The 19,568-nt window shown below is 44.5% G+C and overlaps 1 protein-coding gene across 1 annotated transcript in view; it reads left to right on the top strand.

Moving 5' to 3' along the window:
- Positions 1-16,578, top strand: part of LOC148501118 (uncharacterized) — a 38,464-nt gene extending 21,886 nt beyond the window's left edge. Inside the window, exon 2 of the mRNA XM_088451017.1 lies at positions 16,416-16,578. Coding sequence (XP_088307143.1) covers positions 16,416-16,578 — 163 coding nt within the window. The remainder of the gene's footprint in view (positions 1-16,415) is intronic.
- The last annotated feature ends 2,990 nt before the right edge of the window (positions 16,579-19,568 follow it).

Below are 19,568 nucleotides of genomic sequence, written 5' to 3'. Positions count from 1 at the left end.
TTTTTTCATTCAAGCCTTTTGGCCACACAGTATCAAGTCGGAATATCCAACGTGCTTCTAATACAAGCAATTTTTTTATTCTATCTTCCCCCCTACACGATTCTGGGACATGGTCAATAATCTGATATTTAAGAGCAGTAAGAGGATGATTACAATTCCTGAAATGTTTCGCCACAGGTTGGTCGATGTCTCTACCCCTATTAGCTAAATTGATAGCAGACCTGTGTAATGCCATCCTATCACGAAACTTACATGATGTTTGGCCCACATAAAACAAGCTACATGGGCACCAGATCATATACACCACAAAAGCTGATAAACAAGTCAAAACGTGACGAATCTTAAAGATTTTGTCACAATGGGGGTGCTTAAAACTACGAGATGACACCAAAAATTTACATGTGGTGCAGTTATGACAAGAGTAACACCCTGGAGGTTTTACATAAATATTAGGGGGAATAGATGTTCCTCTACCGGTAATGTCCGTGACCATCAGCCGATCCTTTAGATTACGGCCCCTACGGAAAGCCGCTACAGGTCTCAATTTCTTAAATACTGGTAGCTCAGGGTCAGAAGAAACTATTGGCCAAAGAGCCTTCGTGGCATGTCTAATTACCGGACTTGCCACTGTGAAATCACTAGACCATGGTAGTATCATATATCCACCCTTGTCTCTAGGGGACAATAACTCCTCTCTGGACATACATAAAACCTTCTGTTTTTGTTGTTGCAGTGTATTATAATCATAACCTCTGTTAATGTATTTGGCTATCAAATCATCCAATTTACCTGAAACGCCAGTTCTGTCACTCATAATTCTCGACACCCTAATCATTTGTGACAAAGGCAAACCTTTTTTGAGGGCAGGGGGATGATGACTGCTGGCCATCAAAAAAGTGTTGCGATCCACATCTTTACAAAAAACATCTGTATTAATTCTACCATTACTGATCAACAGTTGTACATCCAAAAAGGATGCTGTATCCGCACTAAAGACATAGGTAAATTTTATCGGGGAATCTGAACTATTAATGTCATTAAGCAATGCCACAAATCGCTCAGCACCACCTGTCCACAAAACAAATATATCGTCTATATACCTAGTGTAAATAGGCATATAGCACTTTATCTCAGGTTTAAGTAGAAACATTTTATTTTCCTGACTAAACATGAAAATGTTTGCGTAAGATGGGGCCACAGAGGACCCCATAGCGCATCCGCGCAACTGCAGATAGTAATCACCATCGTATAAAAAATAATTTTTAAACAAAGTGAATTCAAGTAAGGACATAAACAGGTCAATATCCATCACATTAGGGTCCAGGTATTGAGACACAAAATTTCTCAAGGCATCTAAACCCTCTCCATGAGGAATGGAGGTGTATAAACTACAGATGTCCAAACAACAGAGTAAAGAACCCTCTGGGACCTCTTTAATCCCATCAAGTAATTTCAAAAAACTGGTGGTATCCTTCAAAAATGAAGCTTGTAACAATAATAACGGCTGGAGCAAAAAATCTAAAAATTGCGCCACAGGCTGCAGTAGAGAGTCTCTGGCCGAGATGATCGGCCTCCCTGGGGGTTTTTTATTGTCCTTATGTAGCTTAGGCAACGTGTATAGTATTGGAACTTTAGGATGTTCATTAAATATAGATTTCATCAATTTAGGGGGTAATTTATTCTCAGAGACTGCACGATCTAATAGCGTCTTAAGTTCTTGTTGGTACTGCTTAGTTGGATCACACCGGAGTTTTTTATAAACCTCAACTTCTGAGAGTTGTGTCACAATCTCGTTTCTGTAGTCTTGAATATCCTGCACTACAATTGCTCCCCCCTTGTCGGCAGGTCTAATGATGATGTCCTGATACAATCCAAGATCTTTTAATGCCATAGTTTCTGCTTTGGACAGATTTTTCTTAACTTTCCCAGGTGCTGCTGTAAACCTAGTGACTGCATCATCTAACAACCTATTAAAAGTTCTTAATGAGGAGTTGGTCGAAGTAGGATCGAATACAGACCTTGATGCTTTCTTCAAAAAACTATCAAACACTGAGGACTCTGGAGCAGGTGTTTTATATTGAAAATGCTCCTTAAGCCTTAATTGGCGAGAAAATTTGTGTTGGTCTCTTCTCCAATTAAAGTTGTCATGAAAGTTAGTCGGTACAAACGACAATCCCTTATTCAGGACCTGTACCTCAGTGTCTGTTAGCACTCTTTTAGACAGATTAAATATTAACGTCTCCTTTTGGGAGGATTCTTGGGTGGAATACTTTTGCCCCCTCTTGTTCTGTCGCCCCCTGCGGGTGGCAGTTCTTCTAAATTCATATTGGTCATAACTGGGGTTTGACCTAAAGGGACACCACTTAGTGCAGAAGCATCATCCGACCCTGACAGCAAAAATTCACTGTCACTATTACTCGTCACATTATAATTACGTGCATGCTCCTCAACGTTTCTAGGCTGCCAGGGACGCCTTTTACGTACAACATTGCGATACACATTTGTCGCATTACCACCAGCTAACCACTTGTATACACGGTTCTCATCATAGTCTTGATCCACAGTGTATTTTTTATTCTTCTTAAATCTAATCAAGTCATTCTTATATGTATCACACTGTTGTTGTAGCTTTGTCCACATATGCTGATTAGATACATCATCAAAAACCAATTTGTGTTCTTTTTCCAGATTACTGATTTTATTTCTTATGGCCAATAATTCATGGCCCGCTTCCTCCACCACCAATACCATCAAATCGAGGGCACACTTATTCAGTATGCCAATCCATTTCCTGACAAAATCAGGGTTCTGACGTCCAATGGTAGGGACGTTTTTTACCCTAAATCCACGAGGTATTTTTCTCTCACGCACATACTCAGACAATGATACTCCATGCAGTAAATAGTCTGTTTCCCTTCTCCGTAGCTTAAACAACTGATGGTAAATATCCTCCAGCTTTAGTTTAGGGTCTGATAATGTTACAATCTCTTTAAATAAAATCCCATCAATTTCAGCAGCCGAATAGCTGAACAATTCACCTGCTGGCACATTAAAGTTTCTACAGCCCGCTGTATCCGGCATAGTCAATGCTCCAACTGCTGGATCCATGTTGTAATCACTCCAACTTTAATGTTTTCCAAAAATAATCAAGATGGTGTTAGATCAATCCCACAGAGATAAGTATCCAGTCAAGGATAAATTTACATGTCCAGAACACGATCAACATCTAAATCACAATTCAGGTGCCTTGCAACAGGTAATACAAAAGTATTACAATATGTACCAATCCAAAACTGCCGGCACTCAAGTACAGATAACTGCAATGTATACAACTGATCCTGGTGCCATATCGTAAAACATCATATGCTCGTCCAAAAAGAGATCGGCACTCACAGGATATCTTCATCAGCGTTTAATGTCACCACATAAACAGGACGGTGACATTAAACGCTGATGAAGATATCCTGTGAGTGCCGATCTCTTTTTGGACGAGCATATGATGTTTTACGATATGGCACCAGGATCAGTTGTATACATTGCAGTTATCTGTACTTGAGTGCCGGCAGTTTTGGATTGGTACTATATATATATATATATATATATATATATATATATAAAAATATCCTTCAAGAATCTCTCCTCCTGGTCCTGGTCCTGCTCGCGACGCCGCTCCTGCCCGGGCTGGCGCGCTCAGCATTATGGGACAGACGTCATGACGTCGGTCCCATTACCCACTGCAGGAGCCGGACGGAAGTCCGGCTCTTGCAGTGGGTGCTGCAGCAGTCAATGAGAGTCTATCTGACTCTCATTGGCTGCTGTTTAACACACGCATCGTGTGTTATGCACAGCCTGAGCCCGCCTCCTGGCGCTATTGGGCAAGCGCTCAGGGGGAGGGAACGGGCTCAGGCATGCAGCACAGGACCGGCGCTGGAAGCCTAGTGCCGGTCCTGTGTAAATGTGTAGCGCTGACCGTACTCATTGCAGTCGGTGCTACACTGGCTAACTAGGGCGGGCGGGCCGGTACCGTGGCCGGCAGCGCCCCCCCCGCGCCGCCGGTCCAACGGCGCCCTGGGCACGCACCCCGCTCGCCCTCCCCTAGTTACGCCACTGAGTATGAGACTGAACTGACCACTATATTCCCAGCTTAATTCATATACTATAAATGGCACAGTGTTGTACAAAAATTGTGCATATTTTGCATCTGACCTGCATGCACAAACATCTGTACATTCGCCCCTATGCATAGGTGTAATCATCTTGCAGTGCACCAACCCTCTACTGTATGTGGGAATCGGTATGTAATACCGCCGGCCGCATGGCCGGCAGTTCGAATCCCAGCAGCGTCAGGCCGACAGAGGAAGAGATCCCGGCAGCAGCAGCCCGACAGCGCTGGAAATCCCGATCGTCCCCAGGTAAGTACTAACTAACCTAACCTACCCCCCTAACCCTAACCCTCTCTTAGGGGTGCCTAACCCTAACCTCCCCCCAAGTGCCTAACCCTAATCCCCCTCTAAGTGCCTAAACCTAACCCCCCCTTCCCCGCTGCCTAAAACCTAAGTCCCCCGGGGGGGTGCCTAACCCTAACCTCCCCCCGGGGGTGCCTAACCCTAACCCCCCCTTCCCCTAGCCTAATCCTAACCTCCCGGGGGGTGCCTAACCCTAAGTCCCCCCCGGGAGCCCTAAACCTAACCCACCCGCCCGTGGCTGTCCGCTCACGGCACCCGGCATCCCTTCGATCGGGAAGCCGGGTGACGGTCTCCCGGCGTAGGGGTAATGACAGGCGTCTAGATTTTAGACGCCTGTCATTTAACCCTAGCCGGGATTGAGGAGTCTGGAAGCCGGCGGTCGCTATTGCGGCTGCCGGCATCATAAACGTATACCCTGTATGTGTATGATTGATATGCTACCAGTCATCATCAGTGTGCACCCTGCACTAGGTGTAAAAGATACGCCCGGAAACAGACATATCTACAAATACATCCTAATTTGCATAATGTGCTGGTGTGTCAACTCAGTGAACTTTGCCTAAGTACGAACTGCATGGACCAGCGCTGCTTGTCAGTCACAAGAGCTCAGCACCGCCTGGGAGTATTCAGATTGTATAAGTAGCACAATTACCATCTCCCTGCCTGGGCCGCATCCTCTTTCATTCCAGGTGGGGAAACAGTGGGTGTACAAGAAAATAAAGTGTGTACATAAAGTTGCATGCAGTGTTCGAAGGTTTGCATTGTTCCAAACGAAACTACTGTCAAAAAAGTCCCACGTTAGAGATTTGAAAAAAATCATTGCATCACTATGTTTTATACTGCACAATAAAACATCATCTTTCTTTACTGTGCATGCAGCCTATATGCACAGACATTTAGGGGTAAATTTACTAAGAATCGAGATGAGTCGAGATGACCATCTCGGGTGATTTATTAATTTTTTTCCTGCTTGCAAATTTACTAAAGGCAAAAGTCGGGTGAGTTAGAGAGAGATTTCTCTCATCTCACTCGTAAAACTTCGGTGAGATAGCAATCTTGAATCAAATCACCATCGGGCCAAATCAGAAGTACTTTTTACCTCAAACATACATCTCTCAAATTTACCAAGAATCGGGATGACAAGCTCGGGTGAGATAGGAGCAAACTCTCTGTCAAAATCACTTTTCAAACTCTCAACCCCCTGAGCTGCGAGATGGTCAGAAACATACAGAAATCATTGTGATTTGTGTATGTTTCTTTCTGTAAATGGTTAAAATAGGGTTAATTAAAAAAAATGACATGAGGTCCCCCCCAAAAACACTAACCAGCCCCGGACTTGGCAGCCAGTCCTGGTTCTTAAAATTACAGGGAAAAAAATGTATAGGGTTCCACTGTAAATTAAGAACCAGCACCAGGCAGCAGGGACAGAGCTGGTTTTAAATATACAGAGAAAAAAAATGATGTAAGGTACCCCTTATATTTAAACCAGCCCTGGACCCTTTCTAACGGGGGACTGATGCCACAGCCATGGGTGCCCTTTCACCGGGCCCCCCGGCCGCAGCATCAGCCCTGACCGCTAGCCAGCCCAGACCAGGGATCCCTGGGGAGTTGGAGACCCCCCCAATATAGGGGTCACCCTCTCCAGGGAACCCCTTGTCTAGGCTGATAGCCCGGGGCTATCCCTGCCACCCCTGTGTCTGTGTATTGTGTAAAAATGTGAATATTTCACATTGTCTATATAGTGGAACTACAGGTCCCAGCAAGCCTCCCCCGCATGCTGGTACTTGGAGAACCACCAGTATGTCAAATTCACATACAGTATGTATCATGTGAGCAAACCATGGAATGACATCAGCCACAATAAGGGTCATGTCATAGGGATATATGATAACCAGGGAAAGATGCATTGATGCCAATCTCATCAATAATTACTTTTCTATAAGGTTTAGGTAAATCATTATGTAATAAATAGAATATTGGTTTTACCTTGTCACCGATGCCTGCAAGTTGCAGGATATTCCATTTACTCGTAGATTTGAGAGGAGCGTGTTCAAACTGAAGTCTAAATTGCATTGTAAAAATAAATCTGTGCAGCATTTGTAGACTACGGGCATCATTCAGCTTGGATCTCAGGTCTGCGTTCGCACGCACTCGGTCGATGTTTGCATTCTGCACATGCGTGTGCACCACAGTATGCATGCGTGAACCGGCTGCTGTGATCGCGAATGTAAATACAGCGGATATGCGGTGGCACAGAGAAATGATTGACAGCAAGTGCCTTTTAGGGGTGGAGGGAGGGAATGGTCGAGGAAACGCAGGCGTGCCTGTGTGTTTGAACGCCATTACAGTGGTGTGCATAATTAAGCCTCAGCGATGGTATACGCAGGCAGAACTCTACATGGCAGCAGCAAGCTTTGCAGGTTGTGAGTCATGTCAAGCTCAACCACAACTCTGCGTATGAGTCCGATGTTTTCGCTGACTTGCGGACAGGGCCGGCCCTAGCCCAAATTTTTTGGTAAGCGAGTAGGTTTTTTGGCGCCCCCCCTATGCAGTGCCCGCGTTAGTGGTCCCCCCTGTGCAGTGCCCCTTGTGCCCCCATTAGTAAGCTTATACAGTGCCCCCAGTAGTAGTCCCCCCTCTTGTAGTGCCCCTAGTAGTCCCCCCTTGTAGTAGTCCCCCCATTGTTGTGCCCCCAGTGGAGGTTTCCCCCCCATGTAGTGCCCCCAGTAGTAGTCCCCCCCAGTAGTAATCCTCCCTTCAAGTGCCCCCAGTAGTAGCCCCCCTTCAAGTGCCCCCAGTAGTAGTGCCCCCAATAGTAATCCCCCCTTCAAGTGCCCCCAGTAGTCCCCCCTTCTAATGCCCCCAGTAGTAATCCCCCCTTCAAGTGCCCCAGTAGTAATCCTCCCTTCTAGTGCCCCCTGTAATCCCCCTTCAAGTTCCCCCAGTAGTAATCCCCCCTTCAAGTACCCCCAGTAGTAATCCCCCCTTCAAGTGCCCCAGTAGTAATCCCCCCTTCAAGTGCCCCCAGTAGTAATCCCCCCTTCAAGTGCCCCCAGTAGTAATCCCCCCCTTCAAGTGCCCCCAGTAATAATCCCCCCTTCAAGTGCCCCCAGTAGTAATCCCCCCTTGTAGCCCCCCCCCCAGTAGAGACACACGTTATAAAAAAAACCAAAAAAAAAAACACTTACCTGAAACCCCCGCTCCTGCTCCCTGGTTCGGTTTTGGATTTCTTTAAAAATTGATAAAAACAGCAAAAATCATGTAACTTTGTCCTGTTTTTGTTCCTATAATATTATAAACATCAATAACAATAATTCCTAGTAATTTCCAGTCAATTTTGACCACCTCACAGCACCTGAAATCATGAGGCATTATGCAATCCAAAACCTGTGAGATGTAGTTTTTAGATCCGATTCCGAACTTGGTAAGTGGATCCAAGTAGGGACTCGGGTTTTACTCGGAACTCCATGATTTATTACCACAAAAATTAGCAATTGTCTAAATTTCACTAGAAAAATTACATGATGTAAATAATTAATGTGTGTCTCTAAACCAGTGGTTCCCAAACTGTGTGCCGCGGCACCCTGGGGTGCCTCGGGACACTTGCAGGGGTGCCTCAGGTTGGTGGTCCAGCACCAAATCAAATTGTTTATCGTCAGTGTAATGTAAATATGTGGACAAACAGAAGTGCAAACCTGTCCACCACAACATAACTGAACCTAGGATGCCCAGTAAGCACAATTTACTACACTTTACTACTTCACTGGAATTTTAAAAAATTTCTCAATAACAAACTTTTGGCTTAGGGGTGCCGTGAAAACAATGCTGATGCACTAGGGTGCCTTGCTTCAAAAAAGTTTGGGAACCACTGCTCTAAACTAAGGATACTCAAATAACATTTTATTTATGTTTGGGTATGCAAATGTAGGCTCCTAATCCACTTTGATGCAATCTACTTCTCAGCTTTACTAAAACTACTCATCTCTTTAATATCTACCTTGTGCTGCTCTTGTCTGGCAGTATACTCCCTTCAGCACAAGAGAAGACAGCTCAAGCCATCACACACTGTCTCCAGCAATCCAAATCTCAACTGTGGCATTCCTTACAGACCCACTACCTCCAAAAATGGTCCAGCCCAACGGGAGAAAATCTTGTGCCAAACATTAATTCCCTCCACTATAATTTCATCTGTTCATCATCCACCACTGTCCTTTCACCTGCCAGGCAATCCTATTTAACTTCTCTAATGCCCACCCCATCTTCTAACCCCTGATGCTTCTACTACACTCTTCTGCCCCCCTCCTCCTTCCCCTCACACAGCACATGCCTCAATAAAATGGAAACCATGTACCAGGACATTTCCTCATTCCAGTCCCAAAACAAACATGTAACTTCGCATGGAATTCACCAATGAACCGTAAATTAATTTAACCCTATAACTGAGGATGCAAACTTTCCATTGATCTCAACATCTCATCCCACAAGCAGTATGCCATTAAATGTTTAAATCCTCATAAGAGGAAGACTTTTGAAGTCTCAGTGCAGATGACCTTAGGGGTCATTCTAGCTATACTGACATCTCCAATGATGGCTTATTCTCTCCTCGCTACCTGCATGCCCATGGTCCCTCCCTAGGCAGGGGATGTTATGTCTTCAAAGCACATTGCCAGAGCCATCAAATATTTGTAATAAGGGATACATTATAGCAATTTAATGGATACATTATAGCAATTTATTTTGTCTTTCATATTTGTGAATGTATCTATATATTTATATTTGTTGGTGATGTTTCATGTCTACATAAGGTAAAATGATGATTATGAGATGTTTCAGTGAAGACCTATGGCCTCTATAACAAATTCTTGCCATTAGTGAATGCACCTTTTATCATACACACTGCCTTTCTGAGTGACCACTGAGCGAGGGGGCAAGCTGATATTTTAAAACCAGCATGAAAGCAAAGCATCTTAACTAGTTATATGATCCACTTTTCTGTATTCTCCAGGTACAGATATAAGAAAGTTGTTCTGCTTCTGTATTTCATTTTTTTTTTTAATTAATTGTTATTATTATTATTATTATTATTTTAATTTATTTTGCATTATATTACTATATGTCGTATTGTTACCTTATTCTGCATATATATTAAGCATTGTGTTTTTTTTCCCTCATATTAAACACCATTTAATAAGGTTCTGACTTTATGTTCTTAGCAAATCCATGTGCTAGACAGTTTACCCTAGTAGAGGGCTCAATTTACTAACAAGTTTGAGCACTTTTCAAACTTGTTACTTGTGTTACAGAGGAATCTGATATTTATAAATGAATGAGTTTGCAGCATCCTACCAGCGTTTTTATTTCTTATTTTCATAATCCTATTCAAAATGTATTGTAATGTGCTCATTGCCTTAGTTTGATTTCTCCATCCTGCAGCTGCTGATATCTAGCGCTGACATGCGCTTTGGTTCCTGCTATAGGATGCAGAATCCCGGCCCTTGCCCACAATTCACTGCTGCACCTCATTTTCTGCCCCTTCCTTCCCACTCTCTGCCCCTTCCTTCCCACTCTCCACTTCCTAGTCTCCACCCAATCCCTGATTTTAATTTTTTATTTATATTTAATCAATGTTTAGTGGTGTTTATTTATGGGTCCTATGAACTCTAACTTCCGTGGTACAGAGCATGGGGCAGCCCCACTCCTCCCCCAGTGCACAGCAGACACTAGACAGTGGTCCTTCTACCTTCCACCCTCCCACAACAGCTGGCTGACCTCCCCTCCCCCTTCTTCCTTCCCACATTAGCAGCCGATGGCATCCCCTTCCTCCCTCCCACAGCAGAAGTGGATGGCCCCCCCTTGCACCCAGTGCACAGATGGCATCACCTCCCTCCTGCAGCAGCAGAAGCCGGCAGCTCCCCCTGAGCACAGCAGATGGTGGCACCGGATCGGTATGAAATCCCGATGCCAGAAGACCGGCAGCAGTGAAGATCCAGACAGCTAAAAAAGGTAAGTATAACTAACCCTCTCCTCCCCAACCCTAACTCTCCCTTAGGGGTGCTTATCCCTAACCCCCCCCTAGTGCCTAACCCTCCCTGTAAGTGCCTAACCCTAACCCCCCCATCCCCAAAGCCTAAACCTAAGTCTCCCAGGGGGGTGCCTTACCCTAACCTCCCCCTCCCTTAGCTTAGCCCTGACCCACCCAGGGGGTGCCTAACCCTAAGTCCCCCCCAGGAGCCCGTGGCCTAACCCTCCCCGCTACAGTTGTCCGCGCCCGCCTTAACTACGTTCGGTATGCCGGGCGTCGGGATCCCGTTGTAGGGATATTGATAGGCGTCCACCTTCTCGCCTTAGCTCAGCTGCTCCTCCCCTTTGCGGTAGAGGCAGCAGTCTCCTTCCCCAGCCCATCACACAGCAGCGTGTGCTGTGCTGGAAAGGGAGGTTGCTGCCGAGCAGGGACTGGGATCCTAGAGTGCAGCCAGCCCAGAAGACACAAATCAAGAGAAATAAAAAACACTTTGTTTATCAGTGCTGCTGATATAAGAAAAACAGCACTGACAGGTTCAATAACATTAGCGCTCGCCACCAACAAGAACATTAATAAATTCAAGTTAAACAATGAAAAACAACACGGTGAGAGGTAAAGTAAAATATCACTACACCCTAAACTCGTTAGTAAATGGAGCCCCAAAATCTGTATATAAAAGTAATAGTTTTTTTATTTAGCTGATGGTAACTACAGTATGATTCACTTTAAGTTTCATTGCAGTGAGTAGTTAATTGTGCAAGTAGTAACCAAAGCTTCCTGTAAGAGACCGGGATGGTTTGCTGTGATTAACCCTTTATCACACACACGACGCAACTGCGATGATTGCTGTTGTGACACTGGCCCTCAAACCAATTTTCTCTGAACATCTCTGATCTTTTCCCCCCCACTGAAAGCCCTCCTCTAGCACATCTCTACAACTTGTTTCTTCCTAGCGGCCGTATCTTATCATCCTTCACATACAGTACATGTTCATATCATCGACCCTAAAGGAACCCTCTATCAACCCAGCCTCTTTCTCTCCAACCATCTACTACCCGATTTCTCTCCTCCCCAGCTCTAAGATACTTGATCAGCTTCTGTTAAGCTGCTTACATCACATTATTAACAAATACAATGAGACTGATGTCGCCAATTCTAGCAAATCACAATTCAAGTATCACGAATAATAATGAAATAGTATTAATTTATGGACACAGGTCTGCAGCAACTAAAAAGGCATCTGTAACACCTCCAAAGGTTAAAACAAAATAGATATACAAAGTCATGCTGACCTGAAACTATTAATCACAGAGTCTGGTGGATAAAATATATATTTATTAGATACACATAAATGATAAAGCATTTCTCAGGGAAGCCGAGCAGTAACATACATACAACTTATATAATATACACAATACTAAAATGTTTATTTACCTGATTGTTTTCAGTCTGTGATACATGCAGTTGACAATGAAACATTTTAGTATTGTGTATGTTATATAAGTTGTATGTATGTTACTGCTCGGCTTCCCTGACAATGGGGTAAAACCCGAAACATAGGATAATAAAAGCATTTTAATCTTCAATAGCAAGACTCCGGGGTGCCGCCATATTTGCTGCTTTGTATTGGGTTACCAACCCTAGGAGGGTACCGGAGAATTTTACAGCCTACATTTGATTAGGAAGAGTGCCAGAAAATTGGGGTTTATTTTATATATATTTAGCAAGGACGGAATTGAAAAGCTGCTTGTGTGCGGCTTTGCAATTCCATCCTCAGGCCCTATGTTCAGGGCTGCCATCAGAAATTGTGGGGCCTGGGACTGACAAAATAGGCAGGGCCTCCTCTCCCCCTTCCCTCACTACCACTAAGTTTTGTGAGTCATGACTTACCTTATCACCTTGAAGAATGCTCCTTCCTTCTGGCTTCTTCTCCTTCAGGTCTGGCTGGCGCTGTTCCTCACGCACCATGGCTCCACCTCTTCCTTCCAGTGGCGTGTCATGAAGTCATGTACACCGACTCCGAAGGAAAAAAAAATATTTGATTGAACAAGGGCAGGGACAAATGCAGGATTTTCTATGGAGGGGTCCTATTATATATATTGTAACATGGGGCATAGAAATGAGGAGTTCAGACAGACAGGTACTCAGTGAAGCAGTGTCATTATAATGGCAGCAAACACTGCACCTTAGCATACTTGAGTATAGGTTTGGATACACACAGGCATATAACAGAAAATAAGCAAATAAATATAAAGTTAATGTCCCAGCACTCCTTGTGCTTAACAGTCAGCAATTGCAATATCTGTGGACCTTCCAGGTCCTGGCACCCTCATACTAACCACCACCCTCGGCCTATCACCCGGCCAGCTTGTCCGGCATCAGGTGTGTGGAAGTTTTAAACCCTTCCTGTGCTCCAGTGATTATTCCAGCTGGGTCTCTGTAAATGTGAAAACCTGGAATTCCACACCTCCACTGCTAATTTAGAACACACAGGTTTCAGTCCAGCCTCCCTTGGAGAGGGCTGTTTCCACCAGAATGTGGGCAATTCTGGTGCCCATAGCAACCAATCCGATTCTACTTAACATTTAACAAGCACCTTCTAGAAGATAATAGCTAGAATCTGATTGGTTGCTATGGGCAACATCTCCACTTCTAAAAACCCACACTTTAGTAAATTTATCCCAGAGTATGCTAAATCCTTCAGTGTGCTGATCAGTGAAAAGACAATGAAAATTAATGTCTCATGAATCAGCTGTTTTGAACCAGTTAATGTGCTACAAATGTACTGTAGTGCTTATAAAATCCTTTGCAGTATGACATTAAAATCAAATTAGATAATAGCAGGTAATAATCCTCTGATGAACACACTCACACAGTGTGGGGAAACATGTTAGGAAACTGGGACCTGTGACTGCTGCTAACTGGATCTGTACAGGTGTCCAGGGCTGTTAATCGGAGCCATGCCTGCGGATATTTACACTTCACCGCTCATTCCTGGATATTCAGCTCCTACCGAACCACCGCTCTTCACGTGCACAGCAATCGGCAACCAGCCCGGGACACAAGCGGCAGTCTCTTTTGAAATGAGTCAGGACAGTTATCAGGTAAAGCTGACAATATGGAGTCCCTGCCTAGCCTCAGGGGCATTGGCAGTGCGGCTCCACGGTATCAACTGTCTGAACTCCTGAACTCCTATACTCCTGGACATAATTTGTGCAGGTAACACTGATGACTCAGTTACCTGCTATTATTTGATTTGATTTTAATATCAAACTGGAAATGATTTTATAGCCACTACATTTGTAGCACAATAACTAATTTAAAACAGCTGAATCATGAGACATTAATTTTCATCTTCTTTTCACTGATAAGCACACTGAATGAATTAGCATACTCTGGCCCTGATTCAGAGGCCCTCGCAAAAAGGGAGCGCTTGCTCTGAATCAGGGCGGGCGCTTGTTTTTTTAGTTGCGGCCTCCTGGCCGCTCGCACAGCTTATGCGAGTGGCCAGGTGATGGTCAAGACCATCGTGACCATTGGGCTTGCGACGAGACCCCTGTGGTAGGGTCTCGTGGCCGCAAGCCCCAGTGAACTTCCTGCTCTAGTAGAGCAGGAAGTCCACCTACTGACATCACGAGTGCCAGAACGCCTCCGTTTGCCCAGCCACTCCCCCTCCCCGCCTTCCAAACGGGGCGAGCTGTCGATCAACATCGACAGCCACCCCTTTTGGTTGCAAGCGCTGGAGCAAGTGCTTTTTGCGCTCGCTCCGGGGCTCGCGCACACACATTGTGCACGCCGCACGTGCGCACTGGCACACTGGCGACCCGCTTGCGAGCTCAATGCACTTGCCAGCGAGTCTGAATCAGGCCCTCTGTTTCAATCCTGGACTTGTGGCTACATGATGATGTTTTGCTCAATGCGCAACATAGTTGCTATATTTGAATGATCTGATATTATGTATCACTTGGTCTGATAAAAGTGTATGTTTTATCATTTATGTGTATCTATTAGAATATACATATATTTTATACACCAGACTCTGTGATTAATAGATTTAGGTCAGCACGATTTTGTATTTCTATTGACTGTCTTAAGTAATCAACGATCCATTTAGATCAAAGTACAGTGAGTTTGGAAAGTCCCTCAGCAGTAATTGTGTGCTAAGGGCCTGATTCAGAGCCGCTCGTAAGCGGCCGCTCGTTCGTTCCTACCGATGTTCGCACAACTGCGCATGCGTATGGATTTTAATACGCATGCGCGAACCAGTCAGTGCGGCCGAAAATCGTTTGTTCGCTAAATAGCGAATGCCTGCTATTTTGAGTGACAGGATGAGGCGTATGTGGGTGGTAACAGGGGAAGGTGCTTGAAAACGGGGAGTGGAGATCCGAATGCAGGCGTGCTTAAAGGTCAAAACGGGCGTTTTAAGGGTGTGCATAAATAATGCAGCAGCGTCATTGACCACGTCACTGGGTTATTTTATAGCCAGAACTGCTCGCAAGATTGTGGTAGCAAAAACAAACCACAAGAATAGCGAGCAGTTCATACGCTGGTCGATGTACTCGATTAATCTAATAAATAGCGGACATGACGTAGGATGCGAGCGGCCAGGGGGTGTATTTTTTTTAAAAACGACCGCAAGTTCTGTTCGCTAGTTCAGACATAGAGGTGTGAACAGACCGCAAAGAGCGAACGGTTCATTTGAATAGCCACCCCTATTTTCTGGACGAACGACCGCAAATAGCGTCCGGCTCTGAATCAGGCCCTAAGTGTGTAGCAGACAGTGGCAGCTCCAGAGCAGCGCAGTCCAAAATTCAAATAGAGGAGCCACACCAACTACCAATGTTTCGGGCTTCGGGCTGCACGCGAGATCTTCCAATGCTTGTGAGATCTCGCGCATGCCCAGTGGAGCCAGCCAGGAAGGGAGACAAAACCCATCAGCATTATACATCTGAGGATGCCATACCTATCAACTGTCCCAATAATAATGGGACAATCCACGTCTGTCCCATGGCAGGGAAGTTGGGAGGTATTTTACATAGAGATGCAGCTGTGAACAGCATGCAGTAATGAGTATTTGTAGAGTACTCCGCAGGCACCTCCGCTACTCTACAAGTATCAGCGCCGGCATCGTGGCCCCCAGGATACTGACTGAGGGCCTGATTCAAACCCGCTCGCTAATACAAGGATGCACGCAGCCGTCCGCAGTGAAAGTATGCAAGTCCGGCAATCGCTAGCAAAACATTAGTATGATCGCGGTAGACACCCACCAGCCTGAAATAAGACGCCCACTTTTCGTTTGTCACATCCGTCATATATAGGAAGTTCACTTAATAATCGGTAACATCAGCTGACATCAGACCCGTACGCACCGCTTGTGGTTGACCTGACCCTGCGAAGGTACTGCGAGTGCCTCTGTGTGTAATGACACCATATGCTACGTAAGCTGATGATGCGTCTTAATTATGCACGCCCATGAAACGGCATTCAGATGCACAGACACACCTGCGTTTGCCCGATAACCCCTCTGTCACCACCCACAAACGGCACTTCCTGTCACTCATGTTTGCGCTTCATGATCGCAGTGACTGGTTCGTGCACGCGCACTTATGCACATGCGCAGAACAAAAACATCAGCGGCTAGCGAGCAAACGGAGCCTTGCGACCGGGTCTGAATCGGGCCCTGTATCCCCTGTAATTAACTCATCTAGATCTAGACTGCGTGTTTGAAGCAAAGATTTCATCTACATTATTTTCCTTTTCGGAAGCTGCCACATCCTATTTCATGATGGTTGGCTTTTAGACATCCCATTAGCAAAAAAAGCCATTGAGGCCTTTGTGTGATGAGAAAATATTTTGTGTTATGATAGGCTTTTATTCCCACAGCCAGATATTGTCACAACTCACTATGTTGTTCAATCTCTTTCTAGACTTTCTGCCTACCACAAGTTACGGAAGCTGATAAAGCAGAACACATACATTAACTGGCCTGAGGACCCTCAGGGCGATGAATTCTTCTGGTTCAAACTGCGGAAAGCATTAGATGTAGACGTATATGAAGAGGACAAGATACAGCTGTCTGTGACTAACTGATTACATGAACACTGTGAAGCTGAATTCTCCAATGCACCAAATTTACAGAGTTGTATATGTTTGTGAAAAATAAGACTCAATTGGAACAGCACTTTCATACTCGAGACCCAATACTAAACAAAACACATTATAAACCAACTCCACGTATTCTTGCGACCTTATGCAAAAACACAAGACAAGAGAGAACAGACTTGATACTGTTGTGACACAATTTAGATGGTCAGTATAGAACTGGAACATCCATTTATTTATATGAAATACTGATTATCGATTAATAAAAAAAGGCAAATATTATGCAAACAGCTTTTTTTTTTTTTAAACACTAATTAAGATGTTTTAAACCAGAGGTTCTCAACTCCAGTACCAGCAAGTCATGGTTTTTTTTAGGATTTCTTTATTCCTGAACAGGTGAGTTAATCTATTTGCTTGGTCAATAATCCTGAAAACATGACCTGCTGGTGGTACTTGAGGATTGGATTTGAGAACCCCTGTTTTAACAGGTACAAATCTCAGGAAATAATATTATCCTGCCTAGTTGGCAGTAGATCTGCTTCCAAGGGTGAAAGAAAGAGGTTATCTCGAATACTCCATGTCAAACCCTTCCTACAAAACATTAAGACTAATATATGCATCACAAAGAAATTGTTGCACGGAAATATTTCGGGAAGAGAAGCCTAGTTCTGGGACAATAGCAATTATATATATATTTTTTTACTCAAATAGTTTTTATTGTGGAAAGAGAATTTTTACATTACAGGTCATACAAGATAATACAAGCTCCTCATTTCTGTGAATATCAGTTGAAGGCATAGATGGGGAAATATTGAACCTACCCATTAAATAAATAACTATTGCGTGCAATAAATGCAGAGTTGGCTGTTATATGTATTTTAAAGGAAATGCTTAAGGAGAATAACTAACATATAGGAAGTTTTCTGAGGACTCTATTACCCAATAGGCAAATCAGAAAATAAAAACTCTACTGCTATGGAGAGTAATACTGAATGCACTGTGGGAATGCCTATTTGTTTGAACCACAACACTAATGAGCACATTGGTGATGGCCTGAAACTGCCTGTATATTGGGCAGAGCCAATCCTAGCCAATTTGGTGCCCATGGCAAGATTTTGGCTGGTGCCTGTCTCAGAGTCAGACTCAGCAGGCAGCAAAATGGCCAGCACCCCTCTCTGCCCACTACCCATTGAGTGCCCACCTCCCCTCTCCTCCTGTCTCCCTGCCTGAGCTAGCTAATTTACCTAGAGTGAGACTCAATCTCCAGGCTGGAGTGGGAGTCGCCAGGACCATCTGTCCTGGGCTGTGCTGGCTGCAGTGCCAGTGGACTGGTGCCTGCCTTCTTTCTTGATGCAGATGCCCGGTGTGATGAGCGCTGGGCGGCAGCTAATATGGAGGAGGAGGTGGAACCGTGAGTTGTCACTCACGGCTCTGCTCTGCACAGGCCTATGGGAGGAATGGCCGCTGCTGGGCATGCTGTGCATGCCCTCCCGTGGCCATCTTCCTTGTCTCCTCCTGTAGCCAGAATGAGCTTCTGTGCAGAAGCTCTTTCTGACCTGGCTGTCACCGCAGTCACCTGACCAGCTGAGCAATGCGCTGCCATATCGGAGCTCAGGCATCGGTGCGGGGGGAGCTGCAGAGCCGTGGAGTGCCCGTAGGCATTCCAGATGCCCTATGCATTTGCTTAGAATGCCTATTCCTAGGGCCGGCTCTGATATTGGGTACCAAATTAAGCTCTGCCTGAAGAAGATGATATCTAGGGGAGAGTTATCGAAGCTTGGAGAAAGATAGAGTGGAGAAAGATAAAGGATGGGATGCATGACACATCGTGCTCGCGATGCATTCCATCGGTCATCGCATGCAAGCCGGCATTAGTAACGCCGGTATGCATGACGATCAAAGCAAAGGACCGCTCTGTCGGTAAGAGTGGCCCTTTGCGATGGAGGGACTTCTGGGTCTATGACCCAGTAGCCCCTCCAGCGGGTGCTGGGAGGGATCTGATTAGATCCCTCTCACAGCACTCTGCGGAGAGAAGCCCATAGGCTTATATAGGGTAATGCCATCATGAAGATGGCATTACCCACCACGATGCACTCTGGGGCTTGGTGCATATGAGAAATGTGGTCAAACGTGCATTTTCGGGTTTGACCGCATTTCTCCCCTTGATGCACCCTGCCCAAAGTTCCAACCAATCAGCTTCCAACTGTCAATTTGCAGACTGTGTTTGAAAAATGACAATCAGGAGCTGATTGGTTGGTACTTTATCTCTCTCTCCAATTTATCTCTTTCCAAGCTTTGATAAATCTCCCCCAAAGCTACATATTTGATTAGTGATTCTCAAGCCTCTCACCAGTAATCCCTACCTTGCATGGTGACACATGGATTAGTTATGTGTACATTTGAACATATCATTTTGGTTGAACAAATGATCACCTAACCTTTGAACCATTGACAACTCTTGTGTACTAGATGACACAACCTTTGGTACAATAACATATATTTAAAACTTGTAGCATTACATCAGGGGCTCCATCTACGTTTATTGAATCAGACAAACACGTTGTGTTGGGGTATGTATTATGTTATGGGGTGTTTAGAAATATACTGTGTACAATAATATAAAATAGAGAAAAATGTTAATGTTAAGATTACTATATATTTTTATTTTTCCAGGAAATGTTGCTATAATATAACATTATTTATTTATTTGTCTTTAAGCAAAAACACATTGAGATGTAGTTATAAGCAAAAAAAATTCTAACAATAAACAAATTAAATAAATCAATATTTGCTTAGTCTGTCATAATACATTTTCTTAAGCTAGCAATGGATTTTATACTAGAGATGTGCGCAGACCCCGTGTTTTGGTTTTGGTTCTAATTAGAGATGTGCCCCGACCCTCGTGTTTTGGTTTTGGTTTTGAATCTGGATCTCCCCTGGTTTTGGATCTGAATCTGGTTTTGGATTTTTTTCCTTGG

The sequence above is a fragment of the Taudactylus pleione genome, unplaced genomic scaffold (assembly GCF_031769625.1).
Source record: "Taudactylus pleione unplaced genomic scaffold, aTauple2 ptg000535l, whole genome shotgun sequence".
Classification (NCBI taxonomy): domain Eukaryota; kingdom Metazoa; phylum Chordata; class Amphibia; order Anura; family Myobatrachidae; genus Taudactylus; species Taudactylus pleione.
The sequence above is the reverse complement of the archived record's forward strand: the minus strand, read 5'-3'. Positions and strand labels throughout refer to the sequence as shown.